Raw genomic sequence first — 25,621 nt, forward strand, 5'->3', positions numbered from 1 at the left:
AAAGATTTACTTACACCACAAAGGACTACAAATGGAGGAAAAGGTAATTCTTCAAATTACCAGTAATTTAAAGGTAATGTAATATAATTTCTTTGTAGTAACTAGTTTATATAAAAAAGGACATCAATTAACCGAGATCCGTGAAGTTAAATTAGTGTAAAATAAGTATGAAGCTATATTAGTTAATATGACATAAGTCATATAAAATATGTAAGTTATTGGTAAATAATATAAGTTAAATTTGATAATTTTTTAAAACTTATTATTACATAAACTTTGATGATCTCGTGTACCAAAACATACGATATGATTTGCTTACGAGAGAATTTCAATAGTTGGGAAAGCAATATTCATACAGCAAAACATTCTTCCCCAACGAACAAAACAGTTATTTCCAATCACACAACGTTCGATCGTCGTTAAAATTACTAAAAAAGCATCCACACCCATGCTTCTGAATAAATTAATTTTTGAATTGTATTTCGTTTTTATAGGCAGGAACGATCGGATCGTTGTTAGTTGCAATAAAAAGAAAATGTTATTTTTCATCCAATATACATTCGTCGGAAAACCAGCATCCCCTTTTTGAACGACAATACCCAGAATTCGTTGTTGTTTGTATCGAATTGGAGTGTGCACCAAAACAAAAAAAACGGCCAAACAACCATTCCATCATAAGCCCACCTGCACACATAGGCCGCATTGAACGCCACCCCAACATACACTTCCTGACACCCCATCCCATCCCATCCCGCGCGCCTATCCCACAGCCTTGCAGGAGGTTTGGAATGCTTTTAAGCGGTGATCGGGCAGCGAATGTTTGCGCAGCTCATTCGCACCATCACACCTCTTGGGCGTGTTTTGTATACGTTTGGGGTGCGTTCTCAATGTTTGTGCTTTCGCTGTGCCGGTTAGCTCATCAACGCCTAGCATTTTATCGAGCGTGGGGATTTTTGTTGTTGCTGCTGCCGTAACCGTTGTTGCTGTTGCTGTAAGGTCGTGGCGAGATGCTGTGCCGGGCCGGTACTTACCGTAGAGCAGGCTCGCGTTTGGCTGCACGCCATGTCGGGTACGGCATGCTGGAAGTAGAAAACAGAGAAGCGAGCGGTGAGTCGGAGGGGCTGTAGAAAATCAAACCGGAAACCGTGTAATGTAGCGTAAGGTGGCCGTGTTTGCGAGGTGAGAAATGTTAATTTTCGTTTAATGTGCCAATCGTTGTTAGCACACGGTTCTGGAGTAGCAAAAAAAAAAGCACACACTTACACAATCAATGTGCGAAAACGATGGCACGTGGAAAGGATGCTTGCGCTGATCGCTATCTTCACTTTATTCATTTTAATTCAATTTGAACAAAATAAAACGAAATACCTTAGCTTGATTCGGCTACAACCGGATGAATTGTAAAGCATTGAAATGTATAACCTCGAAAGCACACTTTAAAAAATGAAGCACAAAATTACAGCTCGTCGTACGCCTCTTCGTAATCATCTCAAAGTAACCCGATTTCCATCTCACGCCACTGCTCCGTACGGAAACGGTGGAAAAATGTAAATAAAATTGCGGCTTCCTCGCCAGTGCACGATGGAGCGATTTCAATTTTCAAAAAGCAAAAAAATAAAGAAAACCGTCGAATGTTGCTGCTGTTGATGATGTTTATCTTGCGGGTTTCGTTTGATTCCCTTCCGTTGCGAAGTGCGCTCGGTGGCGTAACGGGTGGCGAAAACTAATTTACACTTCAGGCAATAGACATTTCTTGCGGAATCGATTTCTTTTAACCATTGCCGTTGGTGAGAGATTTGATTCGTAATACCGCAATTCGGATCTTTTTTCAACTGGTACGAAAAAGACACGCATATATTATGTTTTCAAATATTTTTAATCCTGTTGAAGAAAATATTGCAACATTTTTAATTTAAATACCAGCATTACAGCTTTTGCTGTATTAAGTTTGATTTTGTGTTAGTAAATTATTTTGTTTTGATAAATTTATGTAGGTAACACTGTTTCTAAGCCGTTAGCAAACACTTCACTGGGCTTCAGGTTGATGTGTTCTTAACTCAGAAATAACTTAAGAAATTACATTAAACTGCAACTACAGGGTTTTCCACTCCAAGTGACAAAGTTGACCTAAATCCAGAAGCCTTTTCAAGTTGAATTGGAATGTGTCGACGTAGTTTCTGTAATCCCTTTTGATAATTGGATCAGTTGTCAAGAAGAGACCGATTTTGTTTAATGCTTTCTTGAATATGAAATGCTTTCAGTTTGTCTTTCGAGTAAGCGTTGAACAGAAATTAACATTAGATTGCAAAGCACCAGGATTGAAAAATTCATAATTTATTTCCCCTCACTCCAGTTCAACTTAAACAGAGTTCAATAATGGTTTTAAATAAGCGTAGTTAGCCTAAAAACCCCTGTACTGTTGTACTTGATTTGTGAGTACTTAACTTGTTGGGTGCCTGAGTTTCGATGATAATAAAAAATAATGAGCGAATTTTATTGAACAGAATGAGTTGTAAGTTAGTTTAACAACCAACAAATGAAGCTTTTAGGCCTGAACAAAAGCCCATTAAATCCCATGCGCGACAAGAAAAGTCCAATGTTTGCCGTCAATTAGCAGCTCAACGATCCCAATCAAGCGTTGGCCATTAATTGAAGGGAAAAGTTTTCCAGCCTCAATCCAAATCGGCTTGAATCGTGGCCCATTGCTTAACCTTCCCTCGACGTCATCTGTCATACGTGTGGGTGACTGAGGGTGACGAGTTTGGTACGAGTTGGAACCCTTCGCTAATGGAGCTCAGGTGGGTAGAATAGTTGGGGGTTTCAAAACTTTACTCGGTGCAAATTTGTTTTTTTTTCCTGATTAATGCTTGCAATCTTGCTTCTAAACACTGCATTCATCAGGTTGGAACTCAGATTTGATGTGATTTAAAAATCTCGTCCTGCTAAGAAAAGTTCCCGCTCAGCAACATTAATGCTACCTTTACCCCGTTCAAGGGTGCATTAGCGTAGCACTTTATTTTAATCGATCTCTCCAACCATCTTCGACGAAGACTGCCAGCACCAGTATCGCCTCCGCCGAAATACAACACTTCGCAACACTCGCAATCGATAAGCCTCGATGGTAGCGCATGGGATTATGGCTGCCGTGGGTCGGCAGGTGGGCCGCCGGTACGATGAAAGCTTGACTCCCAAGGTCCTTGGCCTTTCGGGTGCCACACCACGGCTAACGAGGGTAATTCTCAAAGGGTGGCTGATGATGGGCGATGATGATGATGATGATGATGGTGGCTACATCTTGTGTGTTCCAGCGGGTTTTCGGAGCAGCAGCTGCAACTGTTGGAGCGTTTAACTCAAGTGTGCCGGTATGGTTGCCACGGCGAATTGGCGAACGCTCGGTAGGTGGTCGGGAAGGAGCAACGGGAAAATGGTGAAAAATCAGTCGAGAGAAACTCGTTTAGCCGATGGCAAAGTTGACTGACCGGGGAGTTAAGGCAAGCTCCCAACTCTCGAAGCAAGAATTTCCGAAATTTCATCACCCCTTCTCTGCCACATCACGTCACTCTCCTCTCGAACTCTTTCTATTTGCCGTACTTTTTTTTCTCTCTTTTGCATCTTAAATCCCAATCTGGCTTTCGGTTTCTTGCTTTTCTCTTTGTGCTTTGTGCTTGGTTTCTTTCACTCGGGTTCATTTCCATTTTCCACAGCGCACCGATAGCGCTCCGGTCTGGGCAAGGAGGAATGACAATCCGTTGTGTGAACGTGGGACACGCTTGGCGACGTGTCAGCGGGCGAGGTTTGCGGAGAAGCATGAGAAGCTGCGAAGTGAGCATCCTGCAGGCGGGTGAAAATAAATTTTCGTACAAGCTGCCACACCAAGACGCATCGGTTGTTTTCCGTCCATCCGGGATCTTAACCCGCAGGGTTGGTGTAGTTGAGCAAACTTTTCGATTTTTATCCCCCGTTTTTGCCTGTGCCGCACTCTCTTTTCTTAGTTTTACCTCACACTGGGTGGCACGTTTCGCACGGGAGCAAACATGGGAGCTGCGCGAGACGAATTATCGATTCGTTCCGAAACGAATGGAAGCAGCCCAATATCGTCAACGTAAGCATATGAATGGAACTGTTAATACACCACTCAAGCTGCAAATAATGACATGACAAAGCCGTCCGGCATGGTGATGTTGGTGAACAAATGGAGGCGCCCAGTACCGTGTAAACTACCAAGTACTAGGCGTCGCCATAATTTCACCATGTACCAGGCGTCTCCATCGCACTTTTAATAATTTTATTTCACAAAACATTTAAATTAAAATTGGGATTGCATAATTTCATTTAAAATTCGCTTTCTACAGGACGTGCAGATAAATGAAAAAAAAACGAAGCAGAAAACACACACTTTATGGAAACTGTTGCACCGTACAGAGCGTAAGGAAGAGCTTACATACGTGCTGCACACTAATCCACCGACACTTGCAATGCCACTGCAACAGTGCAGTAGGCACAAACCTGACCGCGGTACATTCGCTCCCTTTTAAGCCGATACCGCAATCCTTCGTGGTGAAATGTGTCGTGTCGATAACTCATGCCCAAAACTGCGGCCCCTAGGAAACAATAGGATGGTGGAGAAGGGTAAAAAAAAAACTGCAAGAAAATGCACAAAACGGTGAAATGAAAATCGGCTACCGGACGGTTAAATGCCGCAGCGTTTAAGCGTTTAGGGAAACAGTGTGCAACAAAAAAAAGGGTGGCGAAACAAATAGACAAAAAGTGCCACCGGCCATGGAAGGACTTTACGATGGTGGTGCGGAAGGGCACTCAACTTGATACGGTGTGGCAATCGGTTTGCATAGCTTCCGCTGCGAAAAGGGATATGGATAAAATTCAAATTTTTGTTTCTTTTTTTTACTGTTGAGCTAAAAAACAAGAAAGAAATGTTCCAGAAAAGCTACACGTATGAACACACATTTAAAGTGAAGCGTAACACAGAATGGAATACCAAATAGGGAAAAACCATGGTGAACGAACCAAGGCGTACCGCACAAAACGTTGATAGTAAATGAAAAAATTGACAAAAAAAGGCAAAGAAAAGAAAGGAAGATGCGGGAAAAATCGTTCATCTTTCTAAAACGGGCTAGTTTTTCTCTTCCTCTACTAAACGACCATGTAAAATGTGCCTCGTTTTGCTTGTGCACTGGTACGGTCTGGTGCGTGTACGAGGAAAATCACAATGAGCTGGAAAAAAATGCAATGAAAGGTACCAAACGTGATGGCAAAAGTGTAACAAACGCTTTCTCGCGTTTGCCGGATCGAACGGCTCAGCTGTTCACGTTGTTGAAGGTACCAACCATTGGAATTTTTCTGCCTAGGAAATGGTAAAAAGGGTTTCCAACCCCAAAAAAACCGTACACACGCACACCGACCCCCTGCTAAGGGATGAATCACCCTATGCACTCTCCTTTTAACGGTGCTGAACGAAAAAAAAACAATGAAAACCGCGGAATGTGTAAACGGTTTTAGCTTTTTCATGCAACGCAGTCCACCACCATCATCATCATCATCATCATCATGGCCGGTCATTGTTGCCGCTTCGCACGGTAGTAAATCCTACGAAAGAAAAGTTAGCTCCTGCACCAAGCAAAGCAGGTTCGGGCCAAATGATCCGTGCACTATCCGTGTCCCAGGTCCCATCCGCTGGCACAGGTCAGTACAATGCGCGAGAAAAAAAAAAATGAATGATGATTTCCATTCCAGATGTACAACGAATGGGTGGTCGGTGTTTTTTTGTCTGTATTTATTTCCCTTTTCCCCCTCTTTCTCTCTCTCTTTCTCCCATCCTCCTTTTCCCACGCAACGTGAGCTTATGCAAATGTACAAGCAAGCAAACTGGGATCAATTGGATAGGGCCAAGTGTAAGTTGTGCACTTGTGCCCATTGTTTACCACCGACCTACAGAGGTCGGTTTGTGCAAGTGAAAGGAAATGGAAATGTAAGATAGAGCGAAAAAAGACCGGGACACATTGAAAGGATTGCAACGAAAGTGGGGGCGTAGTGGCGGTGGCGATGGCAATGCTGTGTCACGGAGGGATTATAAATTTATTCATTTATATGTTGAACCGTGCAACAATAATAAATTGCTTTAATTTGTACCACCGTTGTGCGGTGGAGGATTTGAAAAATAGTGTGCACTTACTACAGTTTGTGTATTTAATTCATCGTGCAAATGTTTTATTAATTTCAAATGCTAAAGTGTTTAATTGCGGACAAAATGTGTACATTGGAGGCATGATCAGGCAGAAGGCAGGTATTAATTTTGTTATTAAATGAAACATTAAAACATTGATGAATAGTTGGATAATTTCTTTACCTAGAAGTTACGTCGTTCAAGGAAATCTTTCATCCCCGTTTCATCAATTCGTCGAAGATTTGGGTTTCACCTCCAGACCCGAAAGACGTGTTTGTTTGTTCACTGACCAACTACAAAGTGTAGAAAGGAATATTATCCTCATCATCGTGCCGTCCCGTCGTTGGCCGGGCGGCGTACTTTCCCTACTTGTTTCATTGCCTCTTCCGGCTTTGATTTTCTTCTGACCCCACCTCACCCCACGCATTCTACTGTTTCCGCTGCTTGCCACTCAACCGAATTCCACTGTTGCACACAACACGCAAACGGCCAACTCTGCCATAAATAAACAAACAAAACAAAAAAGGCTTCCAAAACCAAAACCAACCGAGCCGAAGGACACGTAGAAAAATTGGTTTTGCATCGGCGGGGTGGCGATGTACACCCGAAGGTAAGAGCGTACAACGCGGAGAGGTGTGTGGCGAAGAAAAGAAGCTTATATTTTATTCATGTTGATGTGTTGCTGAAAAACAGTTTCATTTTCGAGCGGGTCTTCCGGGTGGAGGTATTTTTTCTTGCGCGTTACCGAGAACGATGACGTCTGGACAGGTGTGCCACCAGCGGAAAGGAGAGGGAGCACGGTAAGGGGGGGGGGGGGAGGGAAAAGGGATGTAAAAGAAAATCGCTTTTTCGGAAAGTGTCCGACTAAGTTGTGCAAGAGGATTGTTTACATCAAAGCACAGTTCCATTCCGTGCAAGGCAATATAAAAAACGACGTCTTTCTGGTAATTTTGAAGTACCTGCCGAGAGGGGAGTCGACGCCCACGGGTACTTGTAACGGTGCCGCAATGGTGATGATGGTCGCCCAAGTGGACTTTCCGGTCGAAGGGAAGGATGCGTATTAGAAGGTGCTAAAAAAAGCAAGAATACTTGACGTTCTTGTCAGCTTTACACGTACGCGCCATTAAGATATTGAGGTTTTTTCAAGTAACTGAAGAGACTTAGAATATTGAAGATACTCCTAAACACTTGACAGATATTTCCTCCATTTCTAACATCTAAGCGGGTTTCATATAAAAAACAAAGATCTTATAAACTCGTTACTTTCTTACAAGTCTTTTCCCCAAAACTCCTGCACCACATCCTGTCCTCAACAGAACGGTTAATTACACTTTCAACACCATCACCTCCGGTCGCTTCTGGACCATTATGGTTCGTGTTCCAATTTTATTTGTGCTCAAGCTTTTTTTTTTGTTATTCCTCCCCGTGAAATAAAACGAAAAATCTTCTGTCTAACATCTCACGTACCTTCGCGTTCCTATTCCGCACCAATTTATCATGCACAACGCAGTGCTGCCGTAATCATTTTTCGCGCATTTTCCACAAGCAAAAGAAACTCCCGGGAAGGAAAACCGACATCAGTTTGCTCAGAACAAAGCGCACAAACTGGGAGGCAAAACCTTAAGAAAAACTGCCCCTTCCCTTCATCAGGGGGAAAAAAAACACGCCTGATAAGAAGTTTCTGCCGACCGTTTCATTGTTCCAACGATGGGTATGAATGCGTATTGGAGCGCATCGGATGAAAATGAGTGCTAAAGTTGGCTGGCCGCTTTTCGTTGTTTGTTTCCTTTATCCCCTCCTTGCAACACACATAAAGCCATGGTTTTTGCCTGTTGTTGGAGAAGTTTTTGCGGAGGTAAGGCACACAGCAACAGCACAGCAACAAAAACAACAAAGAACGCATTATTTTCGGGTGGCGAAACGTGCCAAAATTCTTTTAGCCCAACCGAGCCGTACCCGGTGAAAAACAAGGACGCTAACAGGCGGTTCCTGCTGCGTAAGAATGTATCTCTTGCAATGCCGGACTTGAACCGGCTTTGGGACGTTGTTTGGCCCGGTACCGAATGGCCGTCGGCCAAACTTACCGATGGTGCTACGTCGAGCGGAAAACTCTCCACACACTATGGGACGGGAAAACAAAATGAAAAAAATCGGATGAATAATCGAAAGTACATCCGTACGTGCACCGGCCCAGGTTGCGTACCGTCCGTTGCGGTTTTATTCGTTCTGGAAATTAGCTTCGATGCCGAAAATGCCTTCGTTGCAGATTCCGTAACGGAAAAGCTGGGGACGGGATGGGTACCATGTCAATCAAGGAGTTCGGCACCCAGACACAAACGGAATACGAAATCAGGGTTGAATGTTTGGTGCCGAACATCAGAAGCCAGACAAAATGGTGTGTTGTTGGCACGCAAAAGATGATGGTTTTTTTTCCTACCACTCTCAACTACGTTCATTCTTCCAGGAAAACTCTTAATACTCACAATATTACACCAACTTTTAGGTGTTGACTGGGAATTCTGTTGTGTCTCGCTTGAAGCAATGAGCAATCAAAAAACAACCTATAGAATAACTACCGTTTTGTATAAAAACAACAAAAAACCTCCAATATAATCGCCTATTCGAAAGAGGGTGTTGAAGTATTCCCCACTGCTAAAAGATAGACATGATTAGTGCTAAAGAGATCCGGTCGTAATCACATTCTCCGATGATATATTCCGACCACATTCAGTCGTTCTTCTTCGGGGGTTAATATGCATATAAATTAGATTATGGATTCCGGGATCGGAAATACCGTAAGAACACCCCGGACAGTATACGCTAACCCAAACGGTGCAGTAGCGTGACTGGTGCCGTGACCAGGATAACGGTGACAGTAACGCACGCACGGAGCAGGAGCAAAATGCTTTGGAAGAATTGGGTGACGTTTCTCAGTAGAAGATACCAGATAACCCTAATGCGATAGTAAGGGTAGGAGGCTTACCCCGAAATGTGGACCAAACGCCATGCTATGAAGGGTCGGGAAAGAGCGAATTTTGATTTGGAACATCTATCAAACTCGGTCGTGGATGGTTTCCCAAAATTGCGTCCCACATGCTGAAAAGTGGAGGCAAAATTTTCCAATGTGAGTTGTGAGTTTTCTCCCCCCGCCAAGCGGATCTGGTTCGCATGTAGTTGGGATTGGGCGAGCAAAAACTTTCCCTTAAAAACCACACACATTAGACAACCCGAGTTGGTGCTCGGTTTTCACAAGATGCTGGTGTGTTTCTGCTCATAAATCTGACCGGAAACGTGTGTCCTTTTGCCTCGGTGCTCCTTGCTGTTTCTCGCTCCACTTTACGGAAATTATTCTCGGGAGCTCGGGTTGGGCTCTTCGTAGCATTCCAATTGTACAGACATTCCAAAAATCCTTCACTGCTATCTTCGATCGGATTGTTGGTTTTATCCACGCTTCCCACTCCACCCGCAGCTTCTCTTCCATTCCTATGGTTGCGTATAGGAAGGGTTTGCTAATTAATTAGATTAATTATTCACTTCTGTAAACACAACACCCATGAAATCGGTGTAAAATTTGTTCGATTTACGCCTCACCGCTCCCGAGGTGGAGCTAGGCATAGCTCCATGCACGGTGTTACGGCACCAATACAGCGGTGCAGCAACATTATCAGTGCGCACCCCGCATGCTATGTGTTCGGATTCCGTTGTATCCTTTCACGACGCGTTGGAGTTCCCCAGAGCGGTAACTGGTAAGGGTTGCGAAAGGGTACGCGAGGTGTAATTTAATTATGTTGCCTATTGTGAACCTTTACCTTCATCTCGTTTTAGCTGTGCGTGCAGATGTACGTGTTTATGTGAGCCCTTTCACTGTGTGTTCCATTATCCTGCCGATCCTTTTGTGGCGCGCAATGCAGCTTCAAGTTATTTATGACGGCGCGGAGCTCTATTTGGGGGAAAGCTTTACCAGGTTAGTGGGAAAAAGGGGAGAGAGAGTAGCTGGCGGAACGGTAATATCGCAACCCGCACCCTCGCAACAGTCACAGTTGCAACGCTGTTAAGTGAGCAAAAATCTCGATAAAGCGTACGAACTTATCTCACCTCCTATCTCGTTCGGACGATCGGCACTGTAACGTTACCGTGGTATAAGGGCTAGCTTAGTAAACCATCACCTCCTGGACTGGACGATGAAATATCACACCCACTCTGCATGCTGCCTACACCGCATTCAAGGTTGAGTTTAAGGCATCCCACCATCATGAGTAGTTGTTCCGGGAGCGAGCGAGACAACAGGGGTGAAACACCTGAGTAGTGTCGAATCTAATGCCAGTTGCCTACCGGCCGGTCAGTGTGGAATGCACGTCACACGGTTTGCCACTTCGTTCGGAAGGCCAGCAAGGAATTTAAGCCAAAACCTTAAGCAATGCCAAATACCGTGCATGTAACGTTTCGAAAGGGGCTAATTGATGCTTAAGGTGGAGCGTACAGGCAGGTTGGACATTTGGTAATGGAGTCTCGCAGTGGCATGCCGATTGCTATTCATATACACCAATAAATTAAAACAACTTTCAAGCTGTTGCCATACTGGGGATGGAAACCTGTAGTACTCCGCATTTCGTGAGGGAGTTGCTGGACTTTAGCAGACGTAGAGTTCTTAGAGCCAAATGAAAAGAATTCATGCACTTGAATGTTTGTTCACAAATAATTCTTGTGTTTGCTCAATGTCCATTACCAGAACTCAGGTCTGAACAGGTAACTATGACGACTGAGTTGTTAAATCTGAATCTGATATACTTAATAATCCTAAATTAACTACTTTGAGCTTGGATCACTTTGGTATGTGATCAATAATTGAAGAAATATTGAAAATTGCTTCAGAATCTTATAAATTCCGATTCTCTAACCCGTACATAATGGATATCTTGTAGCCCTCATAAGCTAAAGTAGCACATCACAACGAAAATGCTATCTAAAATCAACTATTCCTCACTTCGGAAAGTCTACCGTGACATACGAAAGGCCATCGGAGATCAGGTCTAGAATCGTGACGTGGCGTAGAAGTGAGCAAACAGAAAGAATATCCGCGCTGCAGTAAGAAATGAAGGAAACTGGAATCGATTGATCGGAAGCATGACCGGAAGTCGAAGGTTAATCACCACCTTCATCTGATGGAGGTCATCCGGTTTGCTTCACATTCGCCAGAAGCGCCAGAAATACTTTCACTTTCACGGAATATTGTTGCTAGTGGAAGGTAGGCGACATATGATGTTCTTTTTTAATGGGTTACACTTTCTCCCGGGGGAAAGATAGAGTTCTGAACGACAACTGGATCTGGAATACGTTCTCACCTACGTCACACGTTCCCGCAAACAAAGGTTTCACTAAATTAGCGAAAGAAAATGTTCCAATTTGTCGGTTGGCGATATTTGGGGGGAGAGAAACAAAGCAAACAGCACCAATTTCTCCAATTATGCTACACTCCATTCTTCGACTATTCCCGCACTATTCAGGCTCGGGATCAACGCGGCCCAGCAGCACCAACTCCAATTGCACGTCAAACGCCTCTCAAACGATCAACCGCTGCCGGTCGTCCATCACATGCACACACACACACACACTGAATGATAGAAGCGTTCCGCCAGCCAGTAACTTAAGCTGACGGCATGTCTCGCGCCATACGAAAGAAAAATGGCGTCGGCAGTTTGACAGCTCAAAGCGAGGAAATAAAAATAAAGAACAAGATATACGAAGCGACCGGAAAATGTATTATTCCACTGTGCCCGGCTTGCCCCTTACCCATTACCGGCCTTCCCCATCCACCTACCGCTCCACGGTTATGGTCCGGGTGGTTACTTCACAGTGCCCGAGGTCTCTCTGTAAGCGGAGACTAATCACAAAACGAAACTGAAGCGCCTATTTCGAAGCGTCTAGTGTTCGTTTTGAATGAGACATTTTCTCATTCGGGGGTTGTGTTTCGTCTCGGTGTAATTTTTTGTTTTTTTTTTTTCGTCATCCCGCTCTTGCTGCTGTTCTGATTCCTTCATTGAATTCGTTGCGCTGGCGTAGCGTAGCGATTGAGCATTTTTACGCCTCCACCAATGCCATGGCCCCGGGTAACTTCGCTTGGGTGTAGATTTCTTCCTGCTTTATTTTTCGTTTGTATGTGTGTGTGTGTGTGTGTGTGGGGGGGGAGGGTGCTTTTTGTCTTCTTTTTGGCAGCATGGCATGGTTTTAGGCGCTGGCAGTTTAGCCGCTAAATTATTACGCTCATTTCTATAATGAAGCTATCGCTTCCCATTAGCTCAATTGAATACGTAATAAATTCTGCTACTATTTCTCCCTCCCCCAAAAAATATGTTGTCCCCTGGGTTGGGCAATCGGGCAATCAGGAAAGGAAAGAGCCATTTTCAAACGTCAAAAAACGTAGCAGATGAAGAGAGACCGAGTGAGAGAAGGAAAAAATGTGGAATAAAATTCGAATTCGAAGCAAACCGAAAAATTGCGCGTTGCTGTCATCAAATGTCTCTTGTATACCATAACCATCTCTTTGATTCTCTCTCTCTCTCTTTACCCTCTCTCTATATCTCTTTTCCTTTGTTTTCCATAGTCGACCATCATCATAGTGGACGCGTTCGGTAGTGAGCAACGATTTACTCCACAGCTCAATAAAACCGGGGACCACCACCTCCATCGCCGAAACACGGCGGGCAATCGTGAGTCGTTAAAAGATGTCGTTAAATCCATCCATAAACATTCATCGCTGTATAATTATGCAATTTGGAAACGTTCGCCCGATAGCTGATGGAGGATAATATTGCACGGCAGCTACAAAATAAACGATCGTTTGCTAGTTGATGGAACCCCTCTTTCGCACACACACACACACACGCATATACACATACCTGACAGATGAGACTGAGGGTCGCGGATAAATAGCTATTCGTCTCGGAATGGTGAATGTATCACCGAGACACTAACTGCTAGTACGAAGCGTCGTAGAATGCAAGTCACCCAAGATGGGGTAGGAATTTCACTGCTAGCAGAAAGAATTATGTCCCGTATTGGGGACAGATCAACAACCTCACGCGAACCTTCCCCAGCGTACCATATGTCAGGAACGATCGCATACGGCGGGTCGCTCCACACGATAGCCAACTGTCAAATAAGTCTTCCCCATACGGAAGGTTAAGCCTACGTTCCTCTGACCCGGCAATTACTCACCGGGAGCAACCGACCGTGTAACGCTGTACGGCCAAGGGGCGCGGATCGTTTCCCTCCTTCTCAGATCGCGGCCAGAGAATAAAGATTAATGGCAGCCAAGTGAAAGTCATCATCGTCATCGCCACGTCGTGAATTTAGGCAGTTTTCGGCACTGCCAAGCAATAGAGCATACCAGATCGCAGCATGTGTAATATCTTCGCTCCAAAGGCGAACACGATCATTCGATAACTGGCGCGTTGGGATGCGGAAGCCACCCACCTATCTGTCCAGAGGCCACATCCGCCACATACCATCACGTACACGCATCTTAATCGTATGGTACTGTTGCAGCTAATCATCCCCAATTCGAGTGAGAGCCACTTTTCCCTCAATTGACATTTTCCAGCCAACACATTGCGGCCCACCCGAAACAAATGGGTTCTGAGCGCTGTTTCCGGATGTCTGATCGGTGGATGAGGTGACAGCGAAATTAGAAAATAGTTTCTCCAACGCTTGCTCGAACGAATTGGTCCGTGTTCTGGTTTGGTGCCCACGCACCGCTCCCGAGATCGCTTGTTTTTCTTCTCGGGTTGTGTTTTTTTTTTTTTGGCAGCTGGTGTAACATATTCCACAGTGTGATCGAGAGACCTGCGTGTTGTTGTGACCTCGGTGAGTCGTGTAAAAAACAGGGGGAAAGGAGTAAAAACAAAAACATTGAACCCAGTGGCTGGCCCGAGGTGAGAAGAGTCAACAGAGCAGGTTGTTTGAAATACGCCATGGTCCGGCAGATCTTGCGTGACTTTAACACCCCGGGCCACGAGCGACTCCGATGCGGAGCGTTGGATGCTAATTGGAGAAACAAACGCCAGAACATTATTGCCTGCACGCATCACCGGTTCTGATGATCGCCGATGGTGGTCTATTAAGATCTTGCGTTACTTTCGTTTGTTGTGATGGATGCTTCTGATTGCAGCATGAAAGCGAATCATATTTATAAATATCCAGTAATAACTCGACAATTTCCAGATATCGGAAGCATATTACGACTTAAGTTTGCCAAAGACATAAGACATCAAATCTTCAAAATTAAACAATTCTCCGGAAAGCTAATGATACATTGTAGTTACGAATGTAAATGAAGTATGGTAGAACCACCATTCCGACCTTAGCTAGCCACCTTGCTCGGTGTGCAATTAGCATTTTGTTCAGCCTCCCCACTTCTAAATTGATTCGCAGATCGCAGTTCGCCTATTGGTTTTGTCCCGTGCCGGGTTACATCTGTTTTGTTTGCGTTTTAATTTCATGTTGTGGCCAACTGCTAGAGGGCGTGGTTGAACGGTTTTAAGTGCGTCCCAGGTGGGTGTTTACCATTCGTACACACCAATTTCACATTCGCACCGGTGCGAACATGTCGTGCTGGGTACCGTTGCGCATGACACGAAGACTTGACTGAAATAACTGCGAAGTGCGTTTATTTGCGTCGAAGCAAGCGCGGGTACGTGCTTAAAATAAATCCTCAACTAGCGTTCGTCTGGTTTTATCTGGTGAACCATTGCAAATCGGTTTGGTTGGTTGACATTAACGTTGAATTTATGATGACATTTCGAAGGGATGGTTGCTGTTTTTGGGAGAATGGCAAAGGTTTGAAGAAGAGTATTCATAAACTTTAAATGTTTATGCGATGAAGAATTGGAATTGAAGTATGAAATAAAGTTAGTTTTCCTTCTACCTTAAGAACAGGTAGTTACCAAGTTTGTAAGAATTTCAGAATATTCTACTAAAATCCTTGAGGATGTCCTAGAGAAAGAGTCTTCAAAATACTCCAAACTACACAAAGAGAGCTGATTGCAAAGACCCTCAGAGCACTGAAACATTAGTCTTAGACATTAGACCACCAAGTCATCAAGCACGTGCAATGGTGGAATAAGAAGAAAAAGCAACTGACGCACCTTCAGCGTTCCATCCTAGACATATTGTTGGTAGGCTTTTGGGAACAAATTCCGTATGGAGCGTTCATTCGTGCAAACATGGGCAGTCACAAAGATAACAAACATTTCTAGTCATGTTTTAGGCGCTCATCATTCTCACCTCAAGGTGTGCCCACACGGAGTGCAAGCTCCAGCCGTTTGGCACCGGAAGAACATTTGGACAAGCGTTTTCGAAATCAATTTCCAAACACGTCCACGTTTCTAAACGGCACCGACAGACAGCTAACCTGACAGTTGGCGCAAAACTTCCGACTGCTTCCGTAGATAGCGGAGGGACCGTAGGCGATGGAGGGAATTGAGAATGTTCGCCTTGCTGATGGAGTGATGGTTTTGTTCGCGCTGGAAGCTCTTCACATTGCTTGGGAGATGGAAATCGGAGTTACACTTTTCCATTGCATGTGGAGCAGTTTTGCATCAGGCGTTTTTATTTTGTTCGCTTTCTAAGCGCAAAGTCATTTTTAACACGTTGAGGATAGCTTATATTTTGTGTGTAAGCATGCCTATAAAGTTGTGAGAATACATCAGTATAACTAATTGAAAGGTTTCTAAAGAAGTACCGGAAATGAATCAACATAACGTTTTCTCACTATTAAGGGTTTTTATTTCAACAACCGCAACTTGCCTCGGAAGGGTCGAATAGATAGTCGTGAGCATGCTTTCACACTTAATCGGGAACATGTAAAATAAACACACACAAAGAAGAGCAAAAATCCCCCGGTACGGCATTCGTTCTAAACCTTCTCCAGCTGCTGTTAGCAGTCCAGCCGCACCAGAATTTCCCCGATGAAAGTAGAGTGGAGTACAGAGCGATAAGAGCGGGTGGTGCGGGAGGGAAGCTTAACAACTTCACGCTGTTTGAGTAATGAAGAAGTCGGCCGTGCCGGTAGCCGGATTATCGTGCGCATAGGAGAAAGCGCAACGAGCGTTTGGCGGTCGTGCCCGCGATAGCGTAACAAATTCGAATGCCCATTGTCATCGTCATGTTGTGTCTGGATGGATCGTGCTAGCGTCAGGGATGGGTAGCTGTACTTTTTCGTTGGACCAAGCATTGCCCTTTGTGCTATAAAATTTTCTACAATATTTACGCTTGAAGTTGCCAGAGCTAGTGCGGCATATGATAAGAGAATTGTGCCAGATGATAAGATAACACAGAGAGAGAGAGAGAGAAAGAAAAGATATTTACCCTGTTGGTACACGTTGTAATATTTTTTTTAAGACCGTGACTTGTCCCCTTCGCAACAAACTGTTAACCAAAAATATAGTTTTGTATCATCATCTGCTTCGTTTGCCTTAATTGCTGACACTTTTTTACAATTAAATCAAACAGTCTGTTTTTTTTTCTTAGCATGATTTTTTTATGTTTTTAATGTTAATAAGCTACAATACACGTTAAGCTTGTTCACAAAAGAGGATTCTTTAAAAAATAAATCCCTAAAATAAAATAAAAATAAATAAATAAATTAACTAAATCCCTTTTCATTCGGTTGCCAACCCCTGGATGTACATCCCGCGGAGCACGGAGCCACGTAGATCACGCCCAGAGTAAGTAGGTTTAATCAGATAATTATAATTGATCATAAAACTCGCCTTCTGCGCGCGCGATTCTCGAGCGAGCGTAACCGATCGGTAGCGGGATCGGTGTGCCCCCAGTCCCGGGCTGTACGAGAATACTTTCTGGAGCGGCTCGAAATGCTCCAACCGTGCCTGTCTGTTAGTCGCTTGTGAGGCGACCCTATGCTCCCGGGTTTTCTCGTCTTTCTCCTACACCATCTCTATGTGACACGTTCGTTTCGTTTTTGCCCCTTGGCGCCTTTTTCGCCTAGTTGCCCAACATGTTCCAATTATGTTTGAACCCGCAAAGCGCCGTCTCGGGTGGCACATGTTCGCGACCAGTAAAATGCTTTGCTTTGTTTTGTCGTCAAAAAGGGCACACAAAAAAAGAAGACAGCGGAGCCACAGACAAAAATACATGACGTACCGCTTCAGTCATCGGGGTTTTTTTTTTTTTTTTGGAGCGGAGTGTTAATGAATGTATCGCGCTCGGGCTAATCGCGTGAGAAATCGGCATGCATGACGAGCGCAGGAAATGGAGAACCATGCCACGGTCCAAAACGGGGGTTGAGATCTTAATGCCGGTCGACCTCCTGCTGTGTGGTTTTGGACGCGCTTGTGCTTCCTAACCCGCCAACACATCCTTACACCGCGATTTGTTCCGCTAGCGTTCGGTGAGTGTTAAAGATTTTAAATGTATTTATGTTACTTTAAACACGTCACATGGTAGCTTTGGTAGGTTTTTTAAGTCAACTTTCATACTTTAACCGTTAAGCGTTTAACTGCACCCGGCGTCAATTTTATTGAACGTCAATTTTATAATAATTCGAAAAAAATATGCCACAATAAAGTAAATGGCAAGCAACATGATAATGCACCGCATGAAAGTAGGGGAAATGATTTGATTGCAATTGCATCCGACGCTTCCGTGTAATGGCGTTTGAAACCGAGCACGCAATTAAAACAGCAGCATTACAGAGAAACAATAATGTAACAAACTGGCGATTGCCTTTCAAAAGAAACGTCCCTGAAATCGATCAATAAATTGATGCATGTTTATTGGACAGCATCATTTATTTACGAGTGATGGAATCGAGTTGCGATGTACGCATCATGTCAACTAAAAAGCAATTCGTTGCTATATTTGCTTAATGCCTGGAAGCTATTGATTACTTTATTTTTTGTTTCATTTCGAATGTACATTTGCAAGAATGAACAGTTTTGTTCATTTTTTACTAACTGCTGTTAAGTTCAGTTAAGTATTTTAACCCAATCTTTTACTTAACTATTCATGCATCTGAATGAAAAACAAAATGGAGATTTTCACAGCTATTACCAGTCCATAACTTAATGCAATTCCCACCAATAGATGACCTCATTCGATAATTTATTTTTTACCGTGTTTTGAAGCGAACCAGCTAGTCAGAAAACCAGGCTGCCCTCATTTTCGGTACATTTTTTTCAATTTTCTACTTTTGCGCTATTTTTTGTTGTTGAAAAATGCACGTGACTTTTCTTGTTCTTTAATCTTTAGCGCACCATATATCAACATCCGATGACAGTCTTGTGCGGAAAACTGTGACTTTTCGTTTAGCGAGTGGTTTACACAGGAGGTCTTGCAGCTTCCGCGACTAGGTCATAAATAGTAGAAAATATAAACATTATCCATCCTTAACACATTGTGATGTTTCCCTCTTCCAGAAGGAGATGAAAGAGAATCGAACAAACAAAAACCCCGACTAAATTTCATTCATCAATTTCAGCGATAGCAACTCAGTGTCTGGCTGCCGGTAGAAAACAGTTTTCCACACACCATTTTCCCAAAAACAGTGGTCGGCCGTGTTGGTAGCGGGAAAATTTGTGGGAAATAAATCGGTACTTGGGCGAGTAGGAGCGATTGTGCGTGTGATGTGTGTTGAAGAGAGAGAGAGAGAGAGAGAGAGAGAGAGAGAAAGAGAGAGAGAGAGAGAGAGAGGGAGAGAGAGAAAGAGGAAGTAAGACGGAAACGGCCCTAACCAAACAAACAAATAAATGCACGGAAACAAACATCGACCACCCATCCCATGAAACAAACCACCTTCTGACGTACACTTTTCGTGGAAAATGAAGCCATGATGTGTTTTTTTTTTCACTAGGACCGCACAAGCGTGTATCGGAATTTTGCCGCACTTTTCCAGATGGTGGTGCTTTCTCTCCCTTCCGTGCACTTTTTGCTGCTTTTTGTAGGTAATATTTTCGATAAAAATATGAACCAGATCACAGAAGAAACCGGAAGCGGAACGAGTTCAAAATTAATTTCATTTGAAATCATAATTTTATTGCTTCACGCTCGCTTACGGGACAAAGCAGGAGGGGGGGGGGGGGGGGGGGGGGGGGGGTGTAACAGTGGCGAATGGCGAAACCCACTTCAAACATCACCCGGGTTCTCAAACCCTTTTACGAGCTGCCTCTTCCTAGAAGCTTACTACGATGCGCTACGAAACGAAAAAAAAAACCCAATTTCAATCACCTCTTCCGGCGGGCTTTGTTCGATTTCGTTGCTTTTCTTTGATTTTTCTCATCACCTCCCAGTCCGTATCGGAGCTGGGTGAGGCTGGAACCGTTTCTTTGACTTAAGCCGCACCATTGAACCGTACCGAGGCATGAAATTGTGTGTACCGCGCCAAGGAAAGATGGCCGCACCACAGCGCAACGGGCCCCGGGGCGCTCGGGAACGCGACCGAACTTCCGACCGAATGACTTCTGCGCTTTCATGTAGCGACATAAGGGCGGGAGGTTTGCTTCGTTTTCTTTTTACTTTTGCGAAGACCATCCGGATCGTTTGTGCAATATTTTCCTCGCATAATCTAATCAGTGTCATCGCGCACCCACAATGCGGCAATCGTAGGCAATGGCGGCTTTTGTGCGGAGACATCTTTTCCTGATTTTCCACGCGGGTTCCAGACGCGGAGCGAAGGATGTTAGGGCCCAGTGGGTGGAGACACTTCATCATCAACCACCGTCAAACGGGTCGTCGTACTTTACCGTAGGCACGCTAAACTGAGGCAACCCAACGCAATGTCACTTTGTCTGCGTCTTGTTGGTTCGTTTTAGTAGTTGCTTTTATTGATGTTTTTTTTTAAACTTCTCGGTACGCGTGTGTCTTTGTAATGTCTATTGCCCTAGGTTTTAATCAGATCGGATTCGGATGGCGGTTTAGGCCGGCGTTGGATCTGCCCGGTTGGAACGACAGCCATGCGAATGGTGACCCGATACGCCTCCGGTCACAGCGAGGCGGCAACTTAATCGCTTTCGGCTGCGTGTGGCTTGCGCGTGCAACACCAAGACGCATCGGATGCACCGGAAAATGCATCTTGCAAAGCACCGACAAACGATCCGACTTAGTTACGGTCGAACGGCTGCACGCGCCACTCATCAAACACTTTGTTGTGGAAGGTTGTGTTAGTATTCATTTCAGAAGAATCATTCGCGTTCAGCTTCAGTGCAGAGTTATTCCAATCATGAATCAACTCTTGGAAGATTCATAAATCTTTTACTTTATTTTTTGAAGACACGATTTATTTTTTGAGATTCGTCGAGATTTTCTAAGAGTCGAGTTAAACAAAACATTCAAGACATCCCGAAGAATACGAGAGCTGGAATTGTTAATCGATTTGTGATGTTTGAATTGTTTTATGTTTGAACAAATCCTTGGAGAAATTGATCCCCAATGCATAATAATGAATGGTTTGTGCATCTTCATAACATAGCTTTAGAGTAATTTATTTGACATTTAGTTTCAAATATCGCCGAAGATCAACACTGTGGAGTATGAAATGAGATTTAAATAATAGCTTTTTTAAATTTATTAGTAAGAAAAGTACTTCATATCAGGAAGATAATTGCAAATTGAAACAAAATAAACATCACACACATCTTAACCGTGCCGCAAGCAGAGAGTGTCACGCAGTTATTCTATCGTAACGTTCAGCTTGCTGTTGAAAACTCTTTTCCTAATCGTTTTTCCCCGCTCTCAGCCTGTCGAGCCACTGCGCACGGACTTAGGCGTGTCCGGTCGGATTACTACCGTTTCGCGCAAGTGCACCGTGCCATAAGTTCTGCTTGGATCTGCAACCAAGCCGCACAGAGAGGCAACGCCACACTGGCCACAGTGATTTATGAGCCAGTGCCGGAGCGCGTTATTAATATATAGCGTTTTTGTGTTTTGTTTCTGTCCCTTCGACGGCCCTTCGCCCGCCTGGAGGTTTCTTTGGCAAATGGTTTTGAAAGGTATGTGTGTGTTAGGAGGTGATTTTTTTTTGCAGTCCAAACAAACCCAATACCAGTGGTAGTGTTGGGAGAAGAATTTTCCCCGGGTGCCACAACCTGGCACCGCAAACGTTAACGACGCGCGTCCGGAAGATGTCAAGTTACTTACATGCGGTAAACTTGAAGTGCGAAACGTGAGCCTTCAGCTGATCTTGAACACTGTCGCGAGGTGAAGGGAACAAGGAAGAGGAGGGAGGCGAGGAGTATACAAAAGAAAAGGGGGAAGGAGAATTATAGACTACAGTGGAGCGCGTTCGATTGTCCAGGTCCACATTCCGAGTGGAAACATTAGTGCGGCATCCATCCATCCATCCAACCATCCATCCATCAGGCAAGAGGTAACATTAATCCAGTGCTAGTGATTCTGGCTGGACGCGCATCGAGTGCAGCCGGGGCTATACTCAAGGATGCGCATCGCAGTGTCGTCTGCCATTAGGCTCAAAAGGAGGACGCTTTTGTACAGCTACCGGACCGGGTAACATCAAACGGTGGGATAAATACTGGACATTGGCTTCATTGCATGCGGTTATTTTATTTTAACTCTTGCAGAAACTATTCCTTAAGGTGTTCTAGCGGCTGGAATAAGTTGTCATGGTATTTTACATAACTTGCATGAATAACATCATTACTCATATAAAGAATAAAACAATTATTTATGTGGTTCATAAAATAAAAATCAATCCAAAAGTTCGTCACAAATTATTCTTGAATTGAGTTGTTTTTTTTTACTTTAAAATATTATAATTTACAAATAGTTGTAATGCAGGGCACCAACCTACTTTGGACCAACTGTGCGCATGTGATACCGTCGCAGCCACCGAAATGTGCGTCCAGCTGCTCCATTTCTTGCCCATTCCGTGACGTCATTCGTACGCTCGTCCACCAGTCCGACCACATTCCGGCACGTCTCATGGGCTAATCATTGTAATTACTGCAACAATATCTAATTCGCACCTTCCGCCGCGTGTCGATGGGCGACGACCAACAAACATGCACGGACGCCACTAGCCGCTAGCCTGTAATTACCTTCCCTTTCCTCTCCGTTCGTGCATACCGATCTTCCCAGCATTAACCCCGGGTATGGCTCTGGTGGTTGATAAGCTATTTCCCAAATGGAGGATCAGTATTTCTTTACAGTTTTTGTTGCTGTTGCTTCTGCGCTGATGATCTACTCGATCTCCGAACCGGAGCGGTCGGAAAACGGCCCCCAGTACATCGGGGCCGATGAACCTATGAATGCATCACCCTTTGAATGGGCGCGTCACAACGCGACGAGACACAACTCATCGTGCGTAGCAGCGCGCAGCCGGCGCGGACACTGGACGTGTCGCGACCGGTACCACGAAACATATGCACACACAGTGGATGCCATTGTTTCGTGGCACAGAAAGGGTCAGCTTAACGAGCGTATGGCTAGACGTGCGTGGCAAAGCAAAAAAAAAATAACACATCGCCTCATCAGTCGCCAATGCTGCGCGGGTATCGATTCGGCAGACCACTGAGTCATCAGCGGAAAACCGTGCAGATAGCTCTGGTAGGCCAGCTGAAGCGATAAAATATGGTCCTGTCGTGGATCCGGCGCGACAAAGCGATTAGACGCCGATTGTTTTGGAAGCCATACTGTGAAGCGATAAAATGCGCAGCGTGTAGAGTGAGTCTTTCAAGTATAATTAGCTTCCGCTTTGCAGCACAATCAATGCAAACATATGACAAGATGTACAGATGTGTGTGTCCAGAGCAGATTACATGTGTACGCTCATATCTCGAAATAGAAAATGACATCAGATGTGAGTAATTTTGTGTGCTATATTATCTCACATTTGCAAACAAAAGTCGATCATTGCAACTCAAACGGGGCAATTTTATTTTTTCCAAGAATTCCCCAGAATTCGACAGAGTTCATCGGATGTACTTGTTTGATGTGCTAGAAACACCTATTCAGATTATTGCAGTTATTGATGACTTCTTCTGTCTATTCCGCTACTCCGTTAACAATCGAACAACTTTCAGAGTATTTGGGATTTCTCGTTCCCTTCATTTTAGACCATGTAACTACTATAATTGCTCGCTCCATTTTTCTTTCTTCCGCAAAATACCTGTCAAGTAGCAATCCCCAGAAGTAGCACAAAATACCACACCAAGGTAGAATTATCGCAAACAACAATAACAAACAATCAACAGGGAATACAAAAAAATCGAAGGAAATGTCCCAGTTGCCACCGAAAAAAAAAAAAACGGCAGAAACGGAAGTACAGCCATTTCCACGGCCCGTCTTAGCATTTAGACATTGAGGCAATGGTAGGGAGCATCATCGATGTCTGAACCACCGTCTGAACCCCGCTAAGGCGCGACTGTTTTCTTCTTGTAGTTCATTCTGCACGGGAAGGCCAGAAAAACCAAACAAAACAACAGAAGGCCAAGAAGTGGAAACTCTCCAGAATTCCCGCGCTCCTCCATCTCCCCTCCCCCCCCCCCCCCCCCTCCTCCTCCTCCACCTAAACCCTGACCGGGCGGCAACGGTCGCTTTGTCAATCTTCTTCGCGTTCTTAATTGCTTCTAGTGTCGCGATTTAATTGATTATCTGATCGTAATGATGTACCGGTTGAAACGAAAAATTTAATAATGGGATCAAGCGGGGATGCCTTTTTCGCTTTTATTCTGCGCTTCGGCGTTCGCCGGTTTCGGGGGCCGCTCCTAGCCCGGCCGAACCGGTCGCGCGGTTCTTGTTTGGTTTTCTTTTTTCTTCTCTCCGACCCTCTCTCGTTTTTCGTGTCGTTTGCTAAGTGTATGGCGCAGTCGAGGGCACTCCAGCTCCAATACTCCGGGCAGTTCTGACGCGACTTCGGAAGTTGCTGGCCGGAATGAAGTGGTGGTTTTTTGTTGTGATTGTTGTTGTTGTTTTCTTTCCGCTGCACAACAAAACGGAGAAAACTCATCAAAACAATGCTTGAGGCGTACCGCTGTGAGTCGGTCCCCGAGTCGAGAGCCCTCCTTCGCGCTGTGGTTGAAAGAACGAAAGTCGACAGCCAACGATTTTGTCCAGTAGTTTGGGTAGGGAGGCAGCAGATGAAGAGCACACACCCAACAACAACCACAAAAAAGGCACTGGAGAAGGCACACGAGATAAAACAACAATCGAAATGATAGACAGCATCTTGATTGAATCAGAAAACTAGTTAATCACGGTGAATCATGTCCGGCAAGTTCTGGTCTCCAGCAAGGCCACTCCAAAACGGTCTCCCTCCCAGCTGGGAATTGAGCAAACAAACACACATACCCATGCATAGAGCCCTGGAAGATGTTGAAATGATGGAAGCAGCAAGCTGATCGAACGAAGGAAAAAAAAAACAAGCTCAACAGATCCTTAAACAGCATCTCGCTTCCAATCGATTGCGGTTCTTGTTGGAGTTTTTGTTTCTTCTTTCTTTTAACGTGGCGGAAACTTCGGGGACATCAATTCTCGACATCACTGCCCCGGTTTGATGGATGCCTCGCCGGCATCTAATGATAGCTACCGAGATCTGGCCGATGTCCCACGGAAGTATCGGTACGCTCTGGTACAGATCACGTACGATCGAGCTGCGCTGAGTTGACAGCGCAACAGGCCCCACCCCCCACCCATGGCTGCGCGGTACGGCCGCAAAACGTTCGGAGGGCGCGAATGCCTAGTTCGGCTATAATTTAATGAGATTATAATTACCTTTGTCAGGCAGGCTTCGCGACAGCGGTTGATAGTAGCGGCGGTTGAGGTTGATGAAGTTGATGTTGACACCGTCTCCATTGCGGACGCTGTCGATGCGCTGCTGCTGCTGCTGCTGCCACCGCTCCCCGTCAATCGGTAGCTGTCAGTTGGCTCTGTCGCTTCCACCCCCAGACCCACCAGTACCGCCAGGGTTAGTAATGTCACCCCGAACCCTAACCACCGCGTGTCACGTACTGGCGCCATTTCTTTTCCGTTGCCTTCCTGTAGCGGGACTTCCAGACTAGAAGTCCTGAACTTATAGACTAGAGCACTTGAATTCTAGGCTCTACGTCTTCGTTACCTTATATTTAGTGTTTTGAACTACACTGGAAGAATGGAAGAACATTCCCAATCTTGGTAAGTTGTCAATAGGTTTGCCTTTCACAAACTCCTTGAAAAAATGTTGGAAAAATGTTCTATGGAGAGATATAAAGATAGAATATAAAGTTACCCAATATTGAATAATTTCATGTGATTTAAATAGAATTAAATGGAAAAAGGTATTTGCCCTACTTTTTAACTATCCTGAATTGTCATAGCTCAATGGCCAAATACGAAAACAAACAAACCTTTAAAAACCATCCAAAATTCTGCTGATCAAGCGTACAGCGAACGGATAGCTTCCAGATTGGAATGTCCGTAATGCGACAAAAACAA

At 44.6% G+C, this 25,621-nt stretch overlaps 1 protein-coding gene across 1 annotated transcript in view; it reads right to left on the reverse strand.

Annotated features, from left to right (window-relative positions):
- Nucleotides 1-25,168, reverse strand: part of LOC128307083 (transmembrane protein fend-like) — a 56,266-nt gene extending 31,098 nt beyond the window's left edge. The window contains exons 1-2 of the mRNA XM_053044804.1: nucleotides 24,923-25,168; nucleotides 1,032-1,079 (exon numbers count right to left, since the gene is read on the reverse strand). Coding sequence (XP_052900764.1) covers nucleotides 1,032-1,079; nucleotides 24,923-25,168 — 294 coding nt within the window. The remainder of the gene's footprint in view (nucleotides 1-1,031; nucleotides 1,080-24,922) is intronic.
- Nucleotides 25,169-25,621: the final 453 nt, after the last annotated feature.

This window comes from Anopheles moucheti, chromosome X (genome assembly GCF_943734755.1).
Source record: "Anopheles moucheti chromosome X, idAnoMoucSN_F20_07, whole genome shotgun sequence".
Lineage (NCBI taxonomy): Eukaryota > Metazoa > Arthropoda > Insecta > Diptera > Culicidae > Anopheles > Anopheles moucheti.